The sequence below is a fragment of the Spermophilus citellus genome (genome assembly GCF_964194105.1).
Source record: "Spermophilus citellus genome assembly, chromosome: 17".
Taxonomy (NCBI): domain Eukaryota; kingdom Metazoa; phylum Chordata; class Mammalia; order Rodentia; family Sciuridae; genus Spermophilus; species Spermophilus citellus.
Genome location: NC_138199.1, coordinates 34,190,287 through 34,208,980, shown reverse-complemented (window position 1 = coordinate 34,208,980; position 18,694 = coordinate 34,190,287). Strand labels below are relative to the sequence as shown.

Below are 18,694 nucleotides of genomic sequence, written 5' to 3'. Positions count from 1 at the left end.
TAATACTGTGAGCAAAATAAACAGTAATGCATTTTTCATCAAAATTTGAAATGCTGGGCTGGGGCTGGGGCTGAGCAGTAGCGCACTTGCCTGGCATGTGTGAAGCACTGGGTTCGATTCTCAGCACCACATATAAATAAAAAAAATAAAGGTCTATCAACAACTAAAAAAATATTAAAAAATAAACAAACTTGGAATGCATCAGAAGTTAAAATGCTGTAAAGTGTTGGTTCAATGAAATTTTTAAAGTGCTAACTACCTAAAGTATAACACTAAAAAGTGACTACTAGTAGAAAGTATTAAAAATTATACCTCAGTAAAACTGTAAAAAAATTTTACAGTGGGGCTGGGGATGTGGCTCAAGCGGTAGCATGCTCGCCAGGCATGCGCGTGGCGCTGGGTTCGATCATCAGCACCACATAAAAATAAAATAAAGATGTTGTGTCCACCGAAAACTAAAAAATAAATATTTAAAAAAAAAAAAGCTTATTACTGTTGGCCAGGCCTGGTGGCACACGCCTGTAATCCCAGTGATATGAGAGGCTGAGGAAGGAGAATTCAAATTTAGCAAGGCACTAAGCAAATTAGTGAGACTCTGTCTTAAAATTAAAAATAAGGGGGGGGGGGCCTGGGGTTGTGGCTTAGCGGTAGAGCACTCATCTCGGACGTGCAAGGCCCTGGGTTCAATCCTCAGCACCACATATAAGTAAATAAATAAAATAAAGGTATTGAGTCCATTACAACTTAAAAAAAAACTATAAAAAAAATAAAAATAAAAATAAAAAGGGCTAGGGATGTGGCTCGGTTGTTAAGTGCTCCTAAAATTAATCCCCAGTAACAAAAACAAAACAAAAAAAACTAAACCAAAAAACACTTATTGTTGTTGAAATAAAAGATTCTGGTATAAGCTTAGACTTAAAGCTTGTACATATATACGAATAAGATACTGTCTAAAGTTGAAAATTTTATCTATTAGGCAGGTGTACCTAAGAAATGAGCAACAGATGGTGGTAGGTGTTTTACCCTTTCGGGACTAGGGGAAGAGGCAGGGGATTAGCAGATTAACAGAACTAATAATAGTCTTGAGAACAAAGTAGCAAGTAAAGAATTGAGAACTAATGGGGGAGTTTAATATACTGCCAGACTAAGGCCTCAGAGGTAAATATAGTATAAAAGCACTTTCCAATTTCCTTTATTATAAAATACAGCACCTGACTAATAAGAATGGCATGTGTTTGTAATAAATATATCTACACCTACTAATTATTATGATGAGGCAAGTTTGGGAAATACTGGCTTAGAGTAAATCAGAAATAAGCATCCCAATTAAGAAATTGTAAATCGGGAATAAGGAAGAGTAAATCATGATCAGATTAGGGATAACACAAATTAGTTTTTCAAGCTGTCAGCACTTTTTCTGTAAAGGGAAACAGCAAATATTTTAGGCTTTGGAGCCAAAAGGCAAAATCAAGGATACCATATAGGTACTTACATAGCAAAAGATAAATCAAATTTTCATCAAGTTTTTACTGATAAATTCAAAATATATTACTGAGTATAACTTTTCTGTACAGGTCTACTAATGAGAACAGATTTTATTGGAGGGATAATATTGTGCTTATTTGGAAATCAAAATTAGTGTTCACTACTGTGAAAATCAATTGCAAATGTTCATATGTTAAGGCTGATCTGTAATGAGATTTTCATCTTTTTTTTATTTATTTATGTTTTTTAGTTGTATATGAATACAATACCTTTAGTTTATTTATTTTTATGTGGTACTGAGGATTGAACTCTAAGCTTCACACATGCTAGGCAAGCACTCTAACACTGAGCTACAATCCCTGCCCTTATGTCTCTTATTTTTGAAAAGTACTTATTTGCACAAATATATACTACAAATACTAATATATATTCATAAACATGATTTTTTTGGCGGGGAGGCAATGCTGGGGGCTGAACTCAGAGTCTCACACATGCTAGGCAAGTGCTTTTACCACTGAGCCACATTCCCCAGCCCCCATAAACACAATTTTAATTGAGCACATTCATCACTTGGAAGGCACTCATAGAATTATATTAGATTCTTTTCTTGATATTTGCCTTTTAGTATGTTATTACATCGCAGATTAATCAATTCCAATTGAAGGCTTGGGGGAAGCTCACAGATAGATTTTTCACATATCACAAAACATTATTCCTTTTGATATTTTTCAGTTATTTTTTAAAAAAAAATTTATTTATTTATGTATCTTTAGTTTTAGGTAGACACATTATTTTGTTTTTATGTGGTGCTAAGGATCGAACCCAGTGACTCATGCATGCTAGGTGAGCACTCTACCACTGAGCCACAACCCTAGCCTTATTTTTCAGTTATTTAAAAAATATAAAATATATTTTTAGTTAATAGGCTGTACAATAATAGGCAGCAGGCCAAATTTGGCCCATGAGGCATAGTTTGCCAATCACTCACCCTATTACTATAAACTTTTCTGCAGCTTTTTATATTTTAAAAACAATACCTCAGTAATAAAAAGGTAAGTAACCTGATTTTAAAATGGGCAAATTAAAGCCAGATGCAGTGGCACATGCCTGTAGTCCCAGCAACTTAGGAGGCTGAGGCAGGAGGATCACAAATTCAAAGCCAATCTCAGGGAAGTCCCTAAGAGGTTAGTGAGACACTCTCTTAAAATAAAAAAGATTGAAGATGTTGCTCAGTGGTAAAGTGCCCACAAGTTTGATTCCCAGTGCTAAAAAACTAAAAAAAATAATAAAAAATTTAAAAAAGACAAATTATACATTTTACAGCTGAATAAAGGATTAATACTGAGAACATATAGTGAATTCCTAAAATTCAATAATAAAAAACAAAATTTAAGAATGGGCAAAGGGCCAGCTGTGGTGGCACACACCTGTAATCCCAGCAATTTGGGATGCTGAGGCAGCGGGATCGCCAAATTTGTGGCCAACCTCAGGAACTTAGCAGGGCTCTAAGCAACTTAGTGAGACCCTGTCTCAAAACAAAAAATAGGAAGAGCTGAGGATGTGGCTCGGTGATGAAGCACCTTGGTTTAATCCCCAGTACAAAAAAAAAAAAAGGCCGGGCTGGGGCTGTAGCTCAGCTGCAGAGTGCTTGTCTAGGCATCGGTGAGGCACTGGGTTTGATCCTCGGCACACATTAAAAATAAACAAACAAAATAAAGTCATTCTGTCTATCTACAACTACAGAAAAAAAAATAATAATTTTAAAAAGGCAAAGGACCCAATTACATCTATTAGGATGACTATAATAAACAATAACAAAAAAGGAGCAAAATAAATGTTGGCAAAGATGTGGAAAAACTGGAACCTCCCATACACTGATGGTGGAAATGTAGAATGATTCAGGCACTATGGAAAACAGTTTAGTGGTACCTCAACAAGTTAAACACATAATTATCATTTGATTCAGCAATTACACTCCTAAATACAGATTCAAACGAATTAAAAACAAGTGTTTCAACAAAAAATTCTATGTGAACATTTAAATCAGTCTATCATATTAGCTAAAAATTAGAAATTGCTCAAATGTTCATCAAAAATAAGGAAATTAAAAAAGTCTAATGCATCTATACAATGATGTATTATTTGACCATTTAAAAAAGAAAGAAAAAAGAAATACAAATACATGCTACAGAATGGATAATCTTTGAAACCATGCTAAGTGGAAAAAGTTAGAAACCAAAAAAATCATATTTTGTATGATTACATTGATATGAAATATCCAAGAGGCAAAACTAGAAATAAAAGTAGATTAATGGAAAATAAAATAAAATAAATTAATTGTTGTAAGGAGCTGGGAAAAGGAGGGTTTACAGAGTGACTGCTAATGAGAACAGGATTTCTTTTGGGAGTGATGAAAGGTTCTAGAATTAGATAATATTTGCATAATGTATTTAATATACTGCAAATCATAGAATTATCTTAAAATGTGAATTTTATGGCATGTAAATTTTAAAAAATATAATCAGTTTTTCTTAAGTTTATGGCAATATATTATTAAATTTTAGGTATTTAAATAAGGAATAACTGTATTTCTAGCTATAAAACAAAAAGGAGCATTCAAGTTATATATTGTACTCATTTCTAAAAACTACACAAAGGTTTGAGTGTAGCTCAGTGGTAAAGCTACCAAGAGCACTAAACATGCACAATCCCCAGTACTACGATTGTTAAAAAAGCACAAGTTTTTTGTTTCTGTGTTAAGTTCAGATTTTATAATAGCAAAGTTGTATAAATAATTAGATAAATATTTGTATTTTTTTGCTGTTATTGTTGCAAATTCTTCTGTTTGCTTTAATGGCAAATAAAGAAACATTTAATCTGGAAAACATTCTGAATATTTAACATGAATATCAGTGAAGAAAAATACTAGGAAAATGTTGCTATTTAATAAAGTAATAAATTTTGAATTTGAAAGTTTAACTTTTGTAAAAAACACATAAGAGTTACTAAAAAGCACTATCATACTAGAGTTTCTCCTACATTCCAGTAAACAAGTCTGGTGGTTACCTCCTTCTCCTCTGGGCAGTACAGAGGCCCTGTAGGATGAAGAACAGCTTTCTGTGCATAATAAAAGAGCTCTGATATGTTCTTCAGGTTTTTTGCTGAACACTGAAAAGAAAAGGTTAAAAATTTTATACTGTAAAATCAATTATGAGAACAAAAAATGTATTTTAAACTATCAAAATAAGGTGGCAGATTTTGTGAAGAAACTGAAAACTGCATTTTCCTTTGTGGACATCACAATATCAACGTCTACACACAGCCTAGTTCTGTTGTACTTGGGTTTACATGAGTGCACAAAGAGCAGAAAATTTATTCCATCACACAACACCCCTTTTCCTATTCAGAATCTCAGGTTAGTGAGAATTCACCAATAATAAATTTTCATGAGGCATACCTCCACACAGGTTTCTATTTCTGTATACTGGTTCATGATGGGAAGGATGGTCTCCATGCTACTGTATTCCACCAGATCAGACTTGTTCCCAACCAATATCAAAGGCAGCCTGAAATGAATACGAATTGTAATAATAAAGAGAAAAGACCTTATATCTACATTTAATTCTCATCATAACTCAGAATTTCTAAGTAAAAATCTTATTAAAACTCATGAACTCTTACTATAGTCAGGTTAAGCCCCCTAGATAGCAGTTTCATCTAACCATTGAACACATATTTAATGGATACCTGTAATAAATCACAAACATATTAAAGACACAAGACAAGGAAGATCTCTTCCAATTCTAACACTGAAAACAGAAAATGAACAATAAGTAAATAAACAATTTTCAATTCAGTAAGTGTTATGAAGGAACTGAAAAGTGGCATAAAGGATAGATAGAGCACATGAAAGAAGTTAATTACAAATAGTAATTAGAGAAAAACTCTCCAACAAAGTAGCATTTGAACAAAGGAGTGAAGGACCAGATTAGAATTTGTTATATGAAGAGCAAGGAAGAGCTACCTGGGAAGAAGGGTCACCACATTCAAAGGCCTCAAATTGGAAAAAAAAAAAAAAAAAAAAAAATCCTGGTGGGGTCAAAGATGCTGGAGTGAAGAGATGCTGAGCAAAAGGGTTATGAAAATTATGAAATGGGGCTGGACACGATCAAAAGCCAGACATATAGGACTTAAAATCTGCAATAAGGAATGTGGGTTTTACTATTAGTTTACATGGAAGCCACTGAAGGGTTATAAGCAGGAGCATGACATGATCTGATCCACATTTTTAAATGCAATGATTTGTTACTTTTAAAGCATACATACTGAAAGATACATAGTGTGATACAGTATGTTAGTTTGCTTCAAAATGACTCCAATGGGAGGAGTAATAGATGAAATGAAACTGGCAGTGAGTTAATTGTTGAAGCTGGATGACAGATACATGGGAATTATTACACTATTCTCTCCACTTTTGTATGTTTGTTTTTTTTTATTAAAAAAAAAAAGCTTTTTTTGCTGGGTGCAGTTGTGTGTGCCTACAATCCCAGTGGCTCAGGAGGATCATGAGTTCAAAGCCAGACTCAGCAAAGCGAGGGACTGAGCAACTCAGTGAGACCCTGCCTCTAAATAAAATACCAAAAAAAAAAAAAAAAAAAAAGGGCTGGGGATGTGGCTCAGGGGCCAAAGTGCCCCTGAGTTCAATACCCAGTACCCCTCCTCCCATCAAAACAAAAAGAAAGGGAGTTCATAACCCACTTGAATCAAATTGTGAAATATGATATATTAAGAACTTTGTAATGTTTTGAACGACCAACAATAAATTAAAAAAAAAAAAAAGAAAAAGAAAAAGCTTTTTTCCCCTTTTATTTTCAGTATTGGGGATTGAACCCAGGAGTGCTTTACCACTGAGCTACATCCCTAGCACTTAGTTTATTTTTTGAGATAGGGTCTCCCTAAATTACTGCAGGTATCACTAAGTTGCTGAGGCTACCCATGAACCTACAATCTTCCTGTCTCGGCCTCCTGAGTCACATGTCACTGTGCCCAGTTATAAAAGGCTTTTTAAAAATCTGATAGCTTGGAATAGAGCATTCACAGTGAAGATGAAGAAGAAATATTCAAATTTAGGACACATTTTAGGAGTACAACTAATACAGATATTAGTATCTGATAAACACAGAAGCTGAAGGAAAGGGAAAAATATACAGGATTTTGGCTAGAGAAAATGAAGAGATTCCATAAGACATAGAAGATGGAGGGAGTTTTGTTTCTTGGTGGGAGAGTGAGTGAGCAGAGAATTAAAGATTTTGTTTTAGACAAGTGAAATCTGGAGAAGACTGTGGGAAATCGAAATAGGTTATCAAAGAGGATCAGTCTAATGAAGAACTGTTATTTGTGAATCCTACAAGACAGCTTGGAGAAAGCAAATTATCTTGCCGGAACTCGAAACTGCAATAGAAACCCTTGAAGCATTTAGTTTACCTCCCTGCTATGACCATCATGCTTAAAGAAACTGACCCACTCTATTATCCAAATATTGATTCCCAACCAATCCAGAAGGTTTTCCAAAAACATAGTGGTTTATAATAACAGATGTATACAGAAATGCCTTCTCTGAAGAGTCCCTCCCAGAAATAGCTTAATGAAGAAGAATAAATATCAGAAGCATACAGGTATTGGATCCTCCAAAGCAGCTCTGTCCAATATAACATTCTATGATGGTGGGACTATTCTTTACCTGCCCCATTCATTACTGTTAACAACTAGCCAGATATAGCTATAAAGCTCCTGAAATGTGATTAAACATATTGAAGAAACTATAATTTTAGTTTTAATTTTAATTTATTTAAAGTTAAAATGCCAAATCTGACTAGAGACTACTGCAGTGGGAACCACATCTTTAAAGGGTCCACTCTCCCCTTTCCATCTTGTCAATAAGACACCATAAAGTTTAAAACCATGATAAGAAGGCACCATCGGAACTATTAGGCATAGCACTTACAATGCCATCTCAGTCCAAAGTTGCTCTTCCATAACTAAGTAAAACAGATAAATGATCACATTAATCTGTTCAGAACCAAACTTTCAGCTAGGCATGGTGGTATACAACTGTAATCCTAGCAACTCAGGAGACTAAGACTAAGACAAGGGAATCAATTTAGCAAGGCCTTAAGCAACTTAGTGAGAACTTGTCTCAAAATAAAAAATAAAAAGGGTTGGAGATTTACACCCCTGTAATGCCAGCAACTCAAGAGGCTGAGGCAGGAGGATGGCAAAGTTCAAAGCCAGCCTCAGCAATGGCAAGGTGTTAAGCAACTCAATGAGACCCTGTCTCCACATAAATTACAAAATAGGATTAGAGATGTGGCTAAGTGGTTGAGTGCCCCTGAGTTCAAACCCCAGTACTCCTCCCTCCAAAAAACAGGGGTTTGGAGATGTGACTTAGTGGTCAAGCATGCCCTGGGTTCAATCTCCAGTACAAAAAAAACCCAAAAAAAAACAAAAAAGGAAAAAAAAAAAAAAAGAACAAGGCTTTCAGAGTTTCAAAAGACAAAAAGGCTCAACTGAAAAGAAATTTTTTTTAAAAATTTTAATATTTATTTTTTGGTTATCGGCAGACACAACATCTTTGTATGTGGTGCTGAGGATCGAACCCGGGCCGCACGCATGCCAGGCAAGTGCGCTACTGCTTGAGCCACATCCCAACCCTGAAAAGAAATTTTTAAAAAACTGAGTACAGGACCAAATGTGCTCAATTAATAAATATGAGTTTGAATTTCTTAACATTTAAGACTCAAATGCGCTTCATAAATGTTACTCCAATTAAATAATATTGCAAGAAAATATTTTGTTTCCATTTAAATTTAAAATGTTTACGCTCAGAACTACTATTCTGGTTCAGAAAAATACAGAATGCACACTCTCTTACTTTTTCCCTGTCATACTTACATCTTCCAAAGAATTACAAAGAAATCTTTCTTTATGAATTCCTAAAGAGTTCCTTAAAGAATTTATAAAGTACTTACATATGCATTATTTCATTTGATTCTCAATATAACCACATGTAGCTAAGACAGATATTACCCTTATCCTCACTTATACATGACGAAACTAACAAGTCAAAGTCTACAAGCTCATAAAGGGTCAAACCAGATTTCAAGGGTTGTTCATTTTTTTCAAAGTTCCTGCTCTAACATACACTACACTGTATACAATCAACTATAATTGCCCACACCATGAATAATCGATGATGCCATACTTCATCAAAGGAGTACAAAATAGGAGAGAGGGTTACTGGGGGTCTAGCACCGTGGTAGAGAAACTTGCCTTGCATGTATAAGGTCCTAGATTTCAATCTGCACCACGATAAAGATAGAGGGTATGTGTGCACACAAAATACAGGTGAGGATATACTCTAAAACTGAGACTTTCAAGCAGCAATTTGAGAAACAAAAATAAGATTATCAAAATATTTAATCTGTCTGTAATTATGAATTATTAGCATAGTGCTGTTTCTTTGCTCTCAAATATACTTACTGCTTCAAGTGATTCCTCCCAAAACAGGTGTGTGGGGATGTATGGAGGTATGTAAGCAGACAGATGAACTGACAAAGCATATGTGGCAAATGTTAACAACTGATGGATCTGTGAAGGGTTTTCAGATGTTTATTACTATTTCTCACATCTTTTTGGTAAAATTCCTATTTGAAATTTTTCAATATAAAGTTTGAGAGAAAAAATACCTGCTGTCTTTGTCTGTTCTTTCATTTATGAGAGGAATCCATCGACTTGTTACCTAAAATGAAAATGAATAAGAGCAAAGTCATGATGTAGATCATCATTAAAAATTTTGTCCTCTAATCATTAAAATTCTAAATTGAGGATCAACTTTGAAAGTGCTCCATTGAAATTTAACTAAATATAATGGGAAAAAGTCATATATTTTTACCTTATCAATAGAATGTTTGTTGTTAACAGCATAAACTATGCAGATGACATTAGCCTAGAAGAAAAATTAACAAATTAATGTCATTTTAAAATAAAAATACAAACATTAACATTTAATTACCAACTAGTTAATATATTTGGCTCAAAGGCAGAAAAATTTTGAAGGGGAAAAAAAAGCTTAACCCTAAAGAGAAAAATATTCCTAAGGATCCACAATAAAAACATGTTTAAAATTAGCATCAACAATAAATAACTGAAAATTCTTGCTAAGTGAGAAAATGAAAAAAGCACACACATAGGGTCATCACTGTTTTTCCACAAAAACATACAACTATTTTTTAAACTTACCTGTGATATTTCTTGATGAAGTTGTTCATCACTCTGTTCTGCTTCTACAAGTGACAAAAAGTCAATGTTCACATTTTAAACACTTTCATTATAACCAATAGTCAACCTATAATACATGTGACACCCAATTACTATCCTTCAAAATGCCATGGTATAGCTCTACCATGGTATACATGATAGAGCTAGGATGAGGAAGCAAAGAAATCAAGACTGGGTAGCAAAGACCAGGGTAACCCAGGAGCAGAGAAAGTTGAAATAAGATAAGGAAGCTGGCTAATGATAAAAAGACACATCCATAATGAAGGTAGCCGGAGCATAGAAGAGCAGAGGCATTGTGTGATAAATCTAGGCCAGCATCTGATCCAGGGTTACAAAGGGTCAGGCAAAAGAGATCAGCAACTCAAGACAGAAAACTAAGTGTTATATAGACTCTATATAACAGGGTCCAAAAGGCCAGGTGAGAATCTGGTCAATACAAGCTTACAATCTAGATAGCAGGTAGAAGTAATAATAACCAGGACCCAGAAGCAAAACTATAGCATGACAATGAAGAATCAAGCACATATTTCTAGCCAGAACTGCTCTCAAAGGGTATACATGATAGAGCTAGGATGAGGAAGCAAAGAAATCAAGAGCAATTAATTTAGATCATTTTACATGTCTCCCCCCAAATGCCTGTTATTTCTCACAAAGAAACTAGTAATGGTATGTTATACTATGCTAAAAAAAAAAAAAAAAAGGCTGTATATTTAATATTTTCCCATATGTTGAGTAGTCAACAAGGCTTCAATTCTAATAATTAAATTAATCAAATTATAAGGCTGTCTATATCAAAAAAGAATAATTCTATAAATAAAGCTAGTTATGAGGCTTCAATTTCTAGTATACTGCTGTTCAACATACATACAATGCAAGCCACATGTTAGAGTCCGTAAACAAGTCTGGATGGCGCCTGGCATTTTGCCAGAGGGGGTGGTTTGTGAGGTAATGCCATCCAGCCATTGAGTGTGGAGATTCCTTATTGGTTGACTGCTGTATCTAGTTTATGTTAATTAAGATAAGCTGTGTGGAATGTATAAATACCTCTGTTGTCCTACAATAAACGGCTTCCACTCCTGCTATATCAACGTACACAAGTTGTTCGTCACCCCCTGGTTATTTTGCCCAGCCAGTCGGGCTGCAGCAGCAACATATGTAATTGTTAATTTTCTAGTAGTTATCTTTAAAAAGGTAAAAAGAGTCCATGCATGGTGGCGCATGCCTGTAATCCCAGCAGCTTAGGAGGCTGAGACAGGAGGATCAAATTCAAAGTCAGCCTCAGCAAAAAGCAAGGTGCTAAGCAACTCAGTGAGACCGTCTCTGAAAAAAACACAAAATAGGGCTAGGATGTGGCTCAGAGGTCAAGCATCCCTGAGTTCAATCCCCAGTACAAAAAAAAAAGATAAAAGAGGTAAAATTAATTCTTATTTAACCCAAAATATAAAAAATTAAATTAAAAAAATTAAAACTCCCACTCAATAGAAAAATTAATGAGATATTTTACCTTTTTTTTATGCTAACACTTAAAAATATAGTTGCATTTTAAATTTATAGCACTTTGTTTTTTGTTTGTTTTTTGGTACTGAGAATTGAAGCCAGGGCTGGAGTTGTAGTTCAGTGATAAGGCATTTGTCTAGCATGTGTGAGGCACTGGGTTTAATCCTTAACACCACATAAAAATAAAGAAATAAAATAAAGTTGTTGTGTCCACCTACAAATAAAAATTTAAAATTAAAAAAAAAAATTTGAACCCAGGGGTACTCCACCCCTGAGTTATATCCCCAGCTCTTTTTGTTATTTTTTAAATTTGAGAGATGAGGGCTAGAGCTGTGGCTCAGTGATAGAACACTTGCCCACCATGCATAAGGCACTGGGTTGGAGCCTCAGCACCACATATAAATGAATGAATGAATGATGAATGTTAAAAAAAATTGTTTAAAAAAAAATTTGAAAGAGAGTCTCTCTAAGTTGGTTGTGGCCTCACTAAGCTGCCAAAGCTGGTCTCAAACTTGTGATTCTCCTGTCTCAGCCTCCTGAGTTGCTGGGATTACCGTCATGGGCCACCATACCCAGCTATAGAACATTTAAAATTTAGAATGGCCATAGGTACTGGACAGTACAGTTATAGTGTTTTATTTTGAAAATATATGGAATATCAATTTATCCAAAGTATTATCATTATATTTATATCCATGTTCTAAAAAGTTCTAGATCAGAAATAATTAAATGAATAAAATGTTAGTTTTATGTAAAAAGTTTTTAAGTTATTAAAAGCTTAAAATGCTTATGTTTCTGACATATAAGCAAGCTGACAACTGTTTTACTTATTTTATTTGTGACAAAGGTTGATGATATGATTTAGATCCTAAATGTCCCCCAAAGCTCATGTGTTGAAGTCTTGATCCTCAATGCAGCAGTGTTCAGAGGTGAGACCTTCTGAAGATGACTGGATCATGAGTGCTCTGACATAATAAATGGATAATCCAATTATAGATTCATAGCTCAATGGACTATTGGAAGGTGATAGACACTTTAGAAAATACAGCCTAATTGGAGAAATTAGGTCACTGGGAATGTGCCCTTGAAGGGTGTATTTTGTCTCAGACCCCTTCTCTATTCTCTTAGCTTCTTGGCCACCAAGAGGTAAACATTTTTGTATCATGTGCTTTTATCATCATGGCTTGCCTCATGACAGGCCCAAAAGCAACCTTGCCAAGCATCCATAGATTGAAACCATGAGCCAAAGTATACATTTACTCCTCTTAAGTTGTTATCTCAGGTATTTTGTCAGTAACAGAAAGCTGACTAGTAAAGCTGACAAAAAACAAATTCAGAATTCAATATATTCTTAAATTCAGAATTCTAAATCATCAAAACATACCTGAATGGATGACAACAAAATTGACCCAGAGCTTCTTTCTGTAAACGTGCCAATTTCAGCAGGGTAATGACTTATATACCATTTGCCATTTACTTTTCCTCCTTATTTTTTATTATTATGGAACCCAATTTGGTATTTTGGGGACAGAGAACTACCAAATGGAGGCTTTAATAGGGAGTAGAATGGGGGATGCGGATTGAAAGAGATATTAGGGGAATATCATATACTACAACAGAGAAAGGACCCTCTCTCTCTCTGATTTTTTTTTTTTTTTTTTTTTTTTGGGACCAGAAATTGAACCCAGGAGCACTTAATCACTGAGCACATCCCCAGCCCTTTTTATTTTTTTGATTTTGAGACAAAGTCTCACCAAGTTGTTCAGGGCCTCACCAAGTTGCTGAGGCTGGCTTTGAACTTATTATGATCCTCTTAACCTCAGTCTCCCAAGATGCTAAGATTACAGACATGTACTGGCTCAGCCTCTGAGAATTTTTAAAAGCTCAATAAGACTGTCTTCAGGACTATTAAACTAACTCTAGAGCTTCACCTACAAAAGGACATTCATTACCTGAGTAATCTACAATGTGTGTTGGAACTCTCTCGGGGGTGACGTCAGCTGGAATGGTGATTTCTTCTGCCCGAGGAGGAACCTTTTTTGCAAACAAATGCAGAAAAGGAAAAAATTACGGGATATTATCAAATTCGTTAACAGATTATATAAATTTATTTACATTAGTCCCTTGTAAATTCATATTTTAACTTTTTAAATTCTTATTTTTTTTACTTATCACAGATGCAAATATATATGAAAAACATATGATAAAAACATTTTTTAATAGCATAATAAAAACTAAAAAAGGTTTTTCTTTTGAAAAACAATGCACATTTCTACTTATGTAGGTAGAAGACATATTAAGGACACTTTTTATCCGATGTAGACAAAAACAATTCTTAAATTAATTTGGTGTTTCAAACATTAATTTTTAAAATATATTATTCTCATTCTATTTTGTTGAAGGCCTAAGATACTCTACAGACAAGGAGCTATGGTAATCCAACACAATTTTCAGGAGCTGGAGGTGTAGCTAAGTGGTAGAACACTTGCCTAGAATGTACAAGGCCATGGGTTCCATCTCAAGAACTGAAAAAAAAAAAAACCCCACAAAAAACAACAAAGCAATATTTAAATTAATCAGTAAATTATCAAATTAACTTCTAGAAGTTAACTAGTTGGCTGCCTAATGTGCCATATGCTTAATAATCTCATTTTTCAGCTAGCATATTGGCACACATATGTAGTTACAGACTCAGGAGGCTGAGGCAGGAAAACTGCAAGTTTGAGGCTAGCCCCAGAGACTTAGCAAGATGCTGTCTCTAAATGAAAATTTAATAAAAAGGGGCTGGAAAGAAAGAACCACTTAGCTCGGTGGTAGAGTGCACCTAAATTCTACCAACTGAGCTATGTCCCCAGCCCTAAGACTATATATATATATATAAAAAAAAAAAAGAAATTAGCAAACAATTCTTTTTTTAAACTGGACACAATACCTTTCTTTCTTTCTTTCTTTCTTTCTTTCTTTCTTTCTTTCTTTCTTTATTTATTTATTTATTTTTATGTGATGCTGAGGATCAAATCCAGTGCCTCATATTTGCAAGGCAAGCGCTCTACCACTGAGCTACAACCGCAGCCCAAGACTATATAATTTTTAAATTAATTAAAAATCTCTTATCCATACTCAGGAGGGCAATGCTAAAATAGTTCTAAACTAAGTCAAATTTTTGCAGAAAACCTTTAGGTATTATACCTCTTTCCCAACTGACTATAAATTAATGTTAACAATTCCACAAATGAAAATATACTTACAAACTACGTAATTACTTATTTGACTATCTTATTTAAGGGGGCAGGAAGCAAAAGAAACAATGAATGGTCATATGGTTGTTGTGGATGTTGAAAACACTATCATATGGAAATGTAATTCAGTGGGAAAGTACATATTTAGCATGCACAAGGCCCTAGATTCAATTCCCAGCACCAAAAAACCTAACACAGGATACATCAAATTTCTACCTGAACAATGAAATTACACTGTTATTTCTACCTAAAAAAGAGCAAAGAAAGGGTAAATGCAAACTGTGTTACTAATAATAATATTATGTAGGGCTGGGGATGTGGCTCAAGCGGTAGTACGCTCGCCTGGCATGCGTGCGGCCCGGGTTCGATCCTCAGCACCACATACAAACAAAGATGTTGTGCCCGCCGAAAACTAAAAAATAAATATTTAAAAAATCTCTCTCTCTCTCTCTCTCTCTCACTCTTTCTTAAAAAAAAAAAAAAATATTATGTAAGAAAAAAAAAACAGAAATCATTTTCATTCTATTGCACTTATCCCATTCCCCATAGAAATAGCCTAACTTTTAGCTAGCAGCCCCTCACACTAGAACTTTGAAAATGGAAATAAATATATACTGACAGTCATAATAAAACCACCTGATTTTTGGTGGTACTTCACTATTACTAAGCTCATCTCATTTGTGAGCAAAGGAAGAATGAATTAGTTTCTTCATTTGTAAAATGAGATAGGTAGATAAATGTTTCCAAATATGTGTGTTAGAATTCTAGTGGTTCTGCAAAAACACTCAAAAGAGTGGGCAGTGGAAAACAAGCAGAGATCCAGATTTTTCACCCTAATTTCAACTCATAGAATACTCATCATCTCTTTTATATTTGGGGCTTATAAGTAACATTTTATTTTTAAGAATGAGTTATACAATCTCATTATCTCTTTCAACTTCCATTTTACAGATGAGACAACTAAGGCACCAAGATGACAAATGTCCTAGACAAGGTCAAAAGCAGGAAACACAAAGGACTTGGTAAACTTAGATCTAGTTGATTCTTTCTCAGATATGCCTCTATAAACTAATATAAACCTTTAAAAAGTTTCATCTGGGGCTGGGGTTGTGGCTCAGAGATAGAGTGCTTGCCTAGCATGTGTGAGGCACTGGGTTTGATTCTCAGCACCACATATAAATAAATGAATAAAAGTCCATCAACAACTAAAAAAAAGTTTCAACTGTTGAAAAGGAAACATTTTTTTAAAAGTAAGAGTTATTTCACTTTAACTTACTTTTGATAATTTTTAAAAATATTCTTTAGTTGTAGATGGATACCTTTATTTATTTATGTTTATGTGGTGCTAAGGATTAATCCCAGTGCCTCATACACGTGAGGCAAGCTCTCTGCCACTGAGCCACTATCCCAGCTCTTACTTTTTTAAAAAAAGAAAGATGGACACAATAACTTTATTTATTTTATTTATTTTTATGTGGTGCTGAGGATCAAACCCAGTGCCTCACATGCATGAGGCAAGCGCACTATCACTGAGCTATAACCCTAGCCCTCCAGCCCTTACTTTTGATAATTTTTTTTAAAAATTCTAAATATGGAAAAGAAATCAAAATGTTTACCTCTTCTGGAAATTCTTCACTGACCAGAGACATAATTAGTGATGTCTTCCCAACTCTAGCTGTGAAAAGAAAAATCATCACTTTAATGAAAGTGTTTGGTTCTATATAAGCTCAAATCCATCAGCCAGAGAGGAAATATATTACTTATTAGCTAAACTCAAAAGCATCCAAATTTAATAAAATATTTAAAAACATACATATACATGTACATACATATATATGTGTATATATATGTAATTTTTTAAAAATAGTAATAATAAATCTGTTTCATATTAATATTAAAAAACCTCCAATGTTATTTTTGGGAGTTCTATATAAGAATCCATTGTATAAAGTTTCATAATTTATTAATGTGATTTCCCAACAGTGAACATTTGGATTGTTCTGGAAACTGTTCACTAACCGAGACATAATGAATGATGCCTTCCCAACTCTAGCTGTGAAAATAAAAATCGTCACTTTAATGAAAGTATTTGGAAACAATCCAAATGTTCACTTTTACAAACAATGCAGTAATTAGTATTTTTACAAAATAATTTCCTTGTAGTGGAATTTAAGAATTTTAGTTATGATGCATGATTTTTGTTTTTAATAGATAAATTATTTCTAAAATAAACCAATTTATATCTTCATCAACAGAATACCAGTTTCTTTATATTCCTACATTCTTTCTTTTTAAATATATTTAAAACAAAAAAAAATCTGTTACATTTTCCATTTTAAATATATTATCTTTAAAATCTTGATTTTTATTCTGAAATTTGACTTGTATTTACATAATTTTTATTATCATGTAATTACTTTTATTAGACATTCAACTGTTTATCATCTAAATTCTTTTGTGATTCCAGAGGAAAACAACTTGCCTATTAGCCTCTGCCATAGTAGCAAATTATAATTTTCAAAAGTAAAGTCTAAATATGAAAGAATAGATATTTTTAGAGTTAAGAACAATCACAATCTCTTCCTAGATGACTAAAGGAAAGGGCTATAATCAATGGTTACACCACAGGAAGGAGAGGATTTGCTGTGAATGACTGAGTACTAATGGACGGACAGATTAGATGTTTTAATAGATGTTTTCCAGCTCTGATTTCTACAAACCTTCTCTTGTGTGAGAAGGGCTGGGCCTTTTTCAAGTGGCTGACCATAAAGTATGACTGAGTTCCTACTACTTCAGTGAGTCCAAAGCCATGATCACAGAATTGCTAGAACCTAGCAGCAATACCAAATTATATAGCTCTTCACAAAATTTTCAGATAAGGAACCTGGGACCTACAGACAAAAATTTTCTCAAGATGTTACAAAAATATTAGTTGCAGATCTATCTGCAGATTGCAAAGTCAATGCTTTCTCTTATGCTATATTTTCCAAAAAATTGCTAATAAAACAATAATATAGACAGGAAATGGTGACTATATTAGCATGTATCACATACATAAACAAATATCACATAGTATAATTAAAATATTCACTAATTTAGCAGGGCAGAGCAATGTACCCCTACAATCCTAGTTACCCAAGAGACTGAGGCAGGAGGAACACAGGTTCAAGGTCAGCTTCAGCAATTTAGGAAGACTTTGTCTCAAAATAAAAAAAATGAAAAGGGTTGGGGATGTATATCAGTGGTAAAGTGTCCTGGGTTTGATCCCTCATATAGCAAAATAAATAAACAACAATTATGCAAGTCACCATTTCATTGGCAACCAGATCTTGTTCAATTTTACTTTATTAAACTTATTTTGAAAAATTTCAGATTTACAGAGAAATTGCATTCATGTCTTTTACTCATATTCCTCACATACTAACATCATTTTACCATATTTATATTATCATTTTCCCCCTCTCCCATCTCTTTATATATCTTTATTTGTATCTATTACAAATAGGTTTACATAAGACCCTTTGAAAATAAGTACATCTTTACACATATTTCCTGAAAGCAAACTCCAATGTATATTGTTAACAGTAGGAAATTAACCACAAACACAATACTATTATTTCATGTGTCTGACAATTATCCTTTACAGAAAAGGAAAATATTTATTTTTTATGGTCTAAGATCAAATGTTGCTTTTGTTGTCAATCTGAAAGAATTTCTTAAAAAAAAAAATATATATATATATATATATATTTTTTTTTTTTTTAATTGTAGATGGACACAATACCTTTATTTTATTTCTTTAGTTTGTTTATGTGGTGCCAAGGATTGAACTCAGGGCCTCATGCATGCTAGGCAAGCACTCTGCCACTGAGCTACAGCCTCAGCCCTGAAAGAATTTCTTAATCTTCTTTTCTTTTCCTTCCTTCCTTCCTTCCTTCCTTCCTTCCTTCCTTCCTTCCTTCCTCCCTCCCTCCCTCCCTCCCTTCCTTTCTTGTCTTTCCTAACATTAACATTTAAAATTCTTTTAAACCTTTGGGCAGGAATATTCCAGTATGTTTTTCTCAGTGCATCATAGCAGACAGCAGATGATGTCAATTTGCCCCATGACTGGGGATGTTAGCTAGATCACTTGGATA

At 33.9% G+C, this 18,694-nt stretch overlaps 1 protein-coding gene across 12 annotated transcripts in view; it reads right to left on the bottom strand.

Annotated features, from left to right (window-relative positions):
• The window catches only part of RHOT1 (ras homolog family member T1), a 68,781-nt gene that overhangs the window by 34,985 nt on the left and 15,102 nt on the right, over positions 1-18,694 (bottom strand). For 11 of the 12 annotated variants that reach the window (XR_014019296.1, XR_014019297.1, XM_081270840.1 and 8 more), the window contains exons 2-8: positions 16,175-16,233; positions 13,272-13,353; positions 9,784-9,827; positions 9,437-9,490; positions 9,231-9,283; positions 4,943-5,051; positions 4,552-4,653 (exon numbers count right to left, since the gene is read on the bottom strand). Coding sequence is in view for 10 of the 12 variants with exons in the window: in XM_081270840.1 (XP_081126966.1) it covers positions 4,552-4,653; positions 4,943-5,051; positions 9,231-9,283; positions 9,437-9,490; positions 9,784-9,827; positions 13,272-13,353; positions 16,175-16,233 (503 nt within the window). In the remaining 2 variants the exon portion in view is untranslated. The remainder of the gene's footprint in view (positions 1-4,551; positions 4,654-4,942; positions 5,052-9,230; positions 9,284-9,436; positions 9,491-9,783; positions 9,828-13,271; positions 13,354-16,174; positions 16,234-18,694) is intronic. The other variant, XM_081270843.1, reaches the window with a different exon arrangement.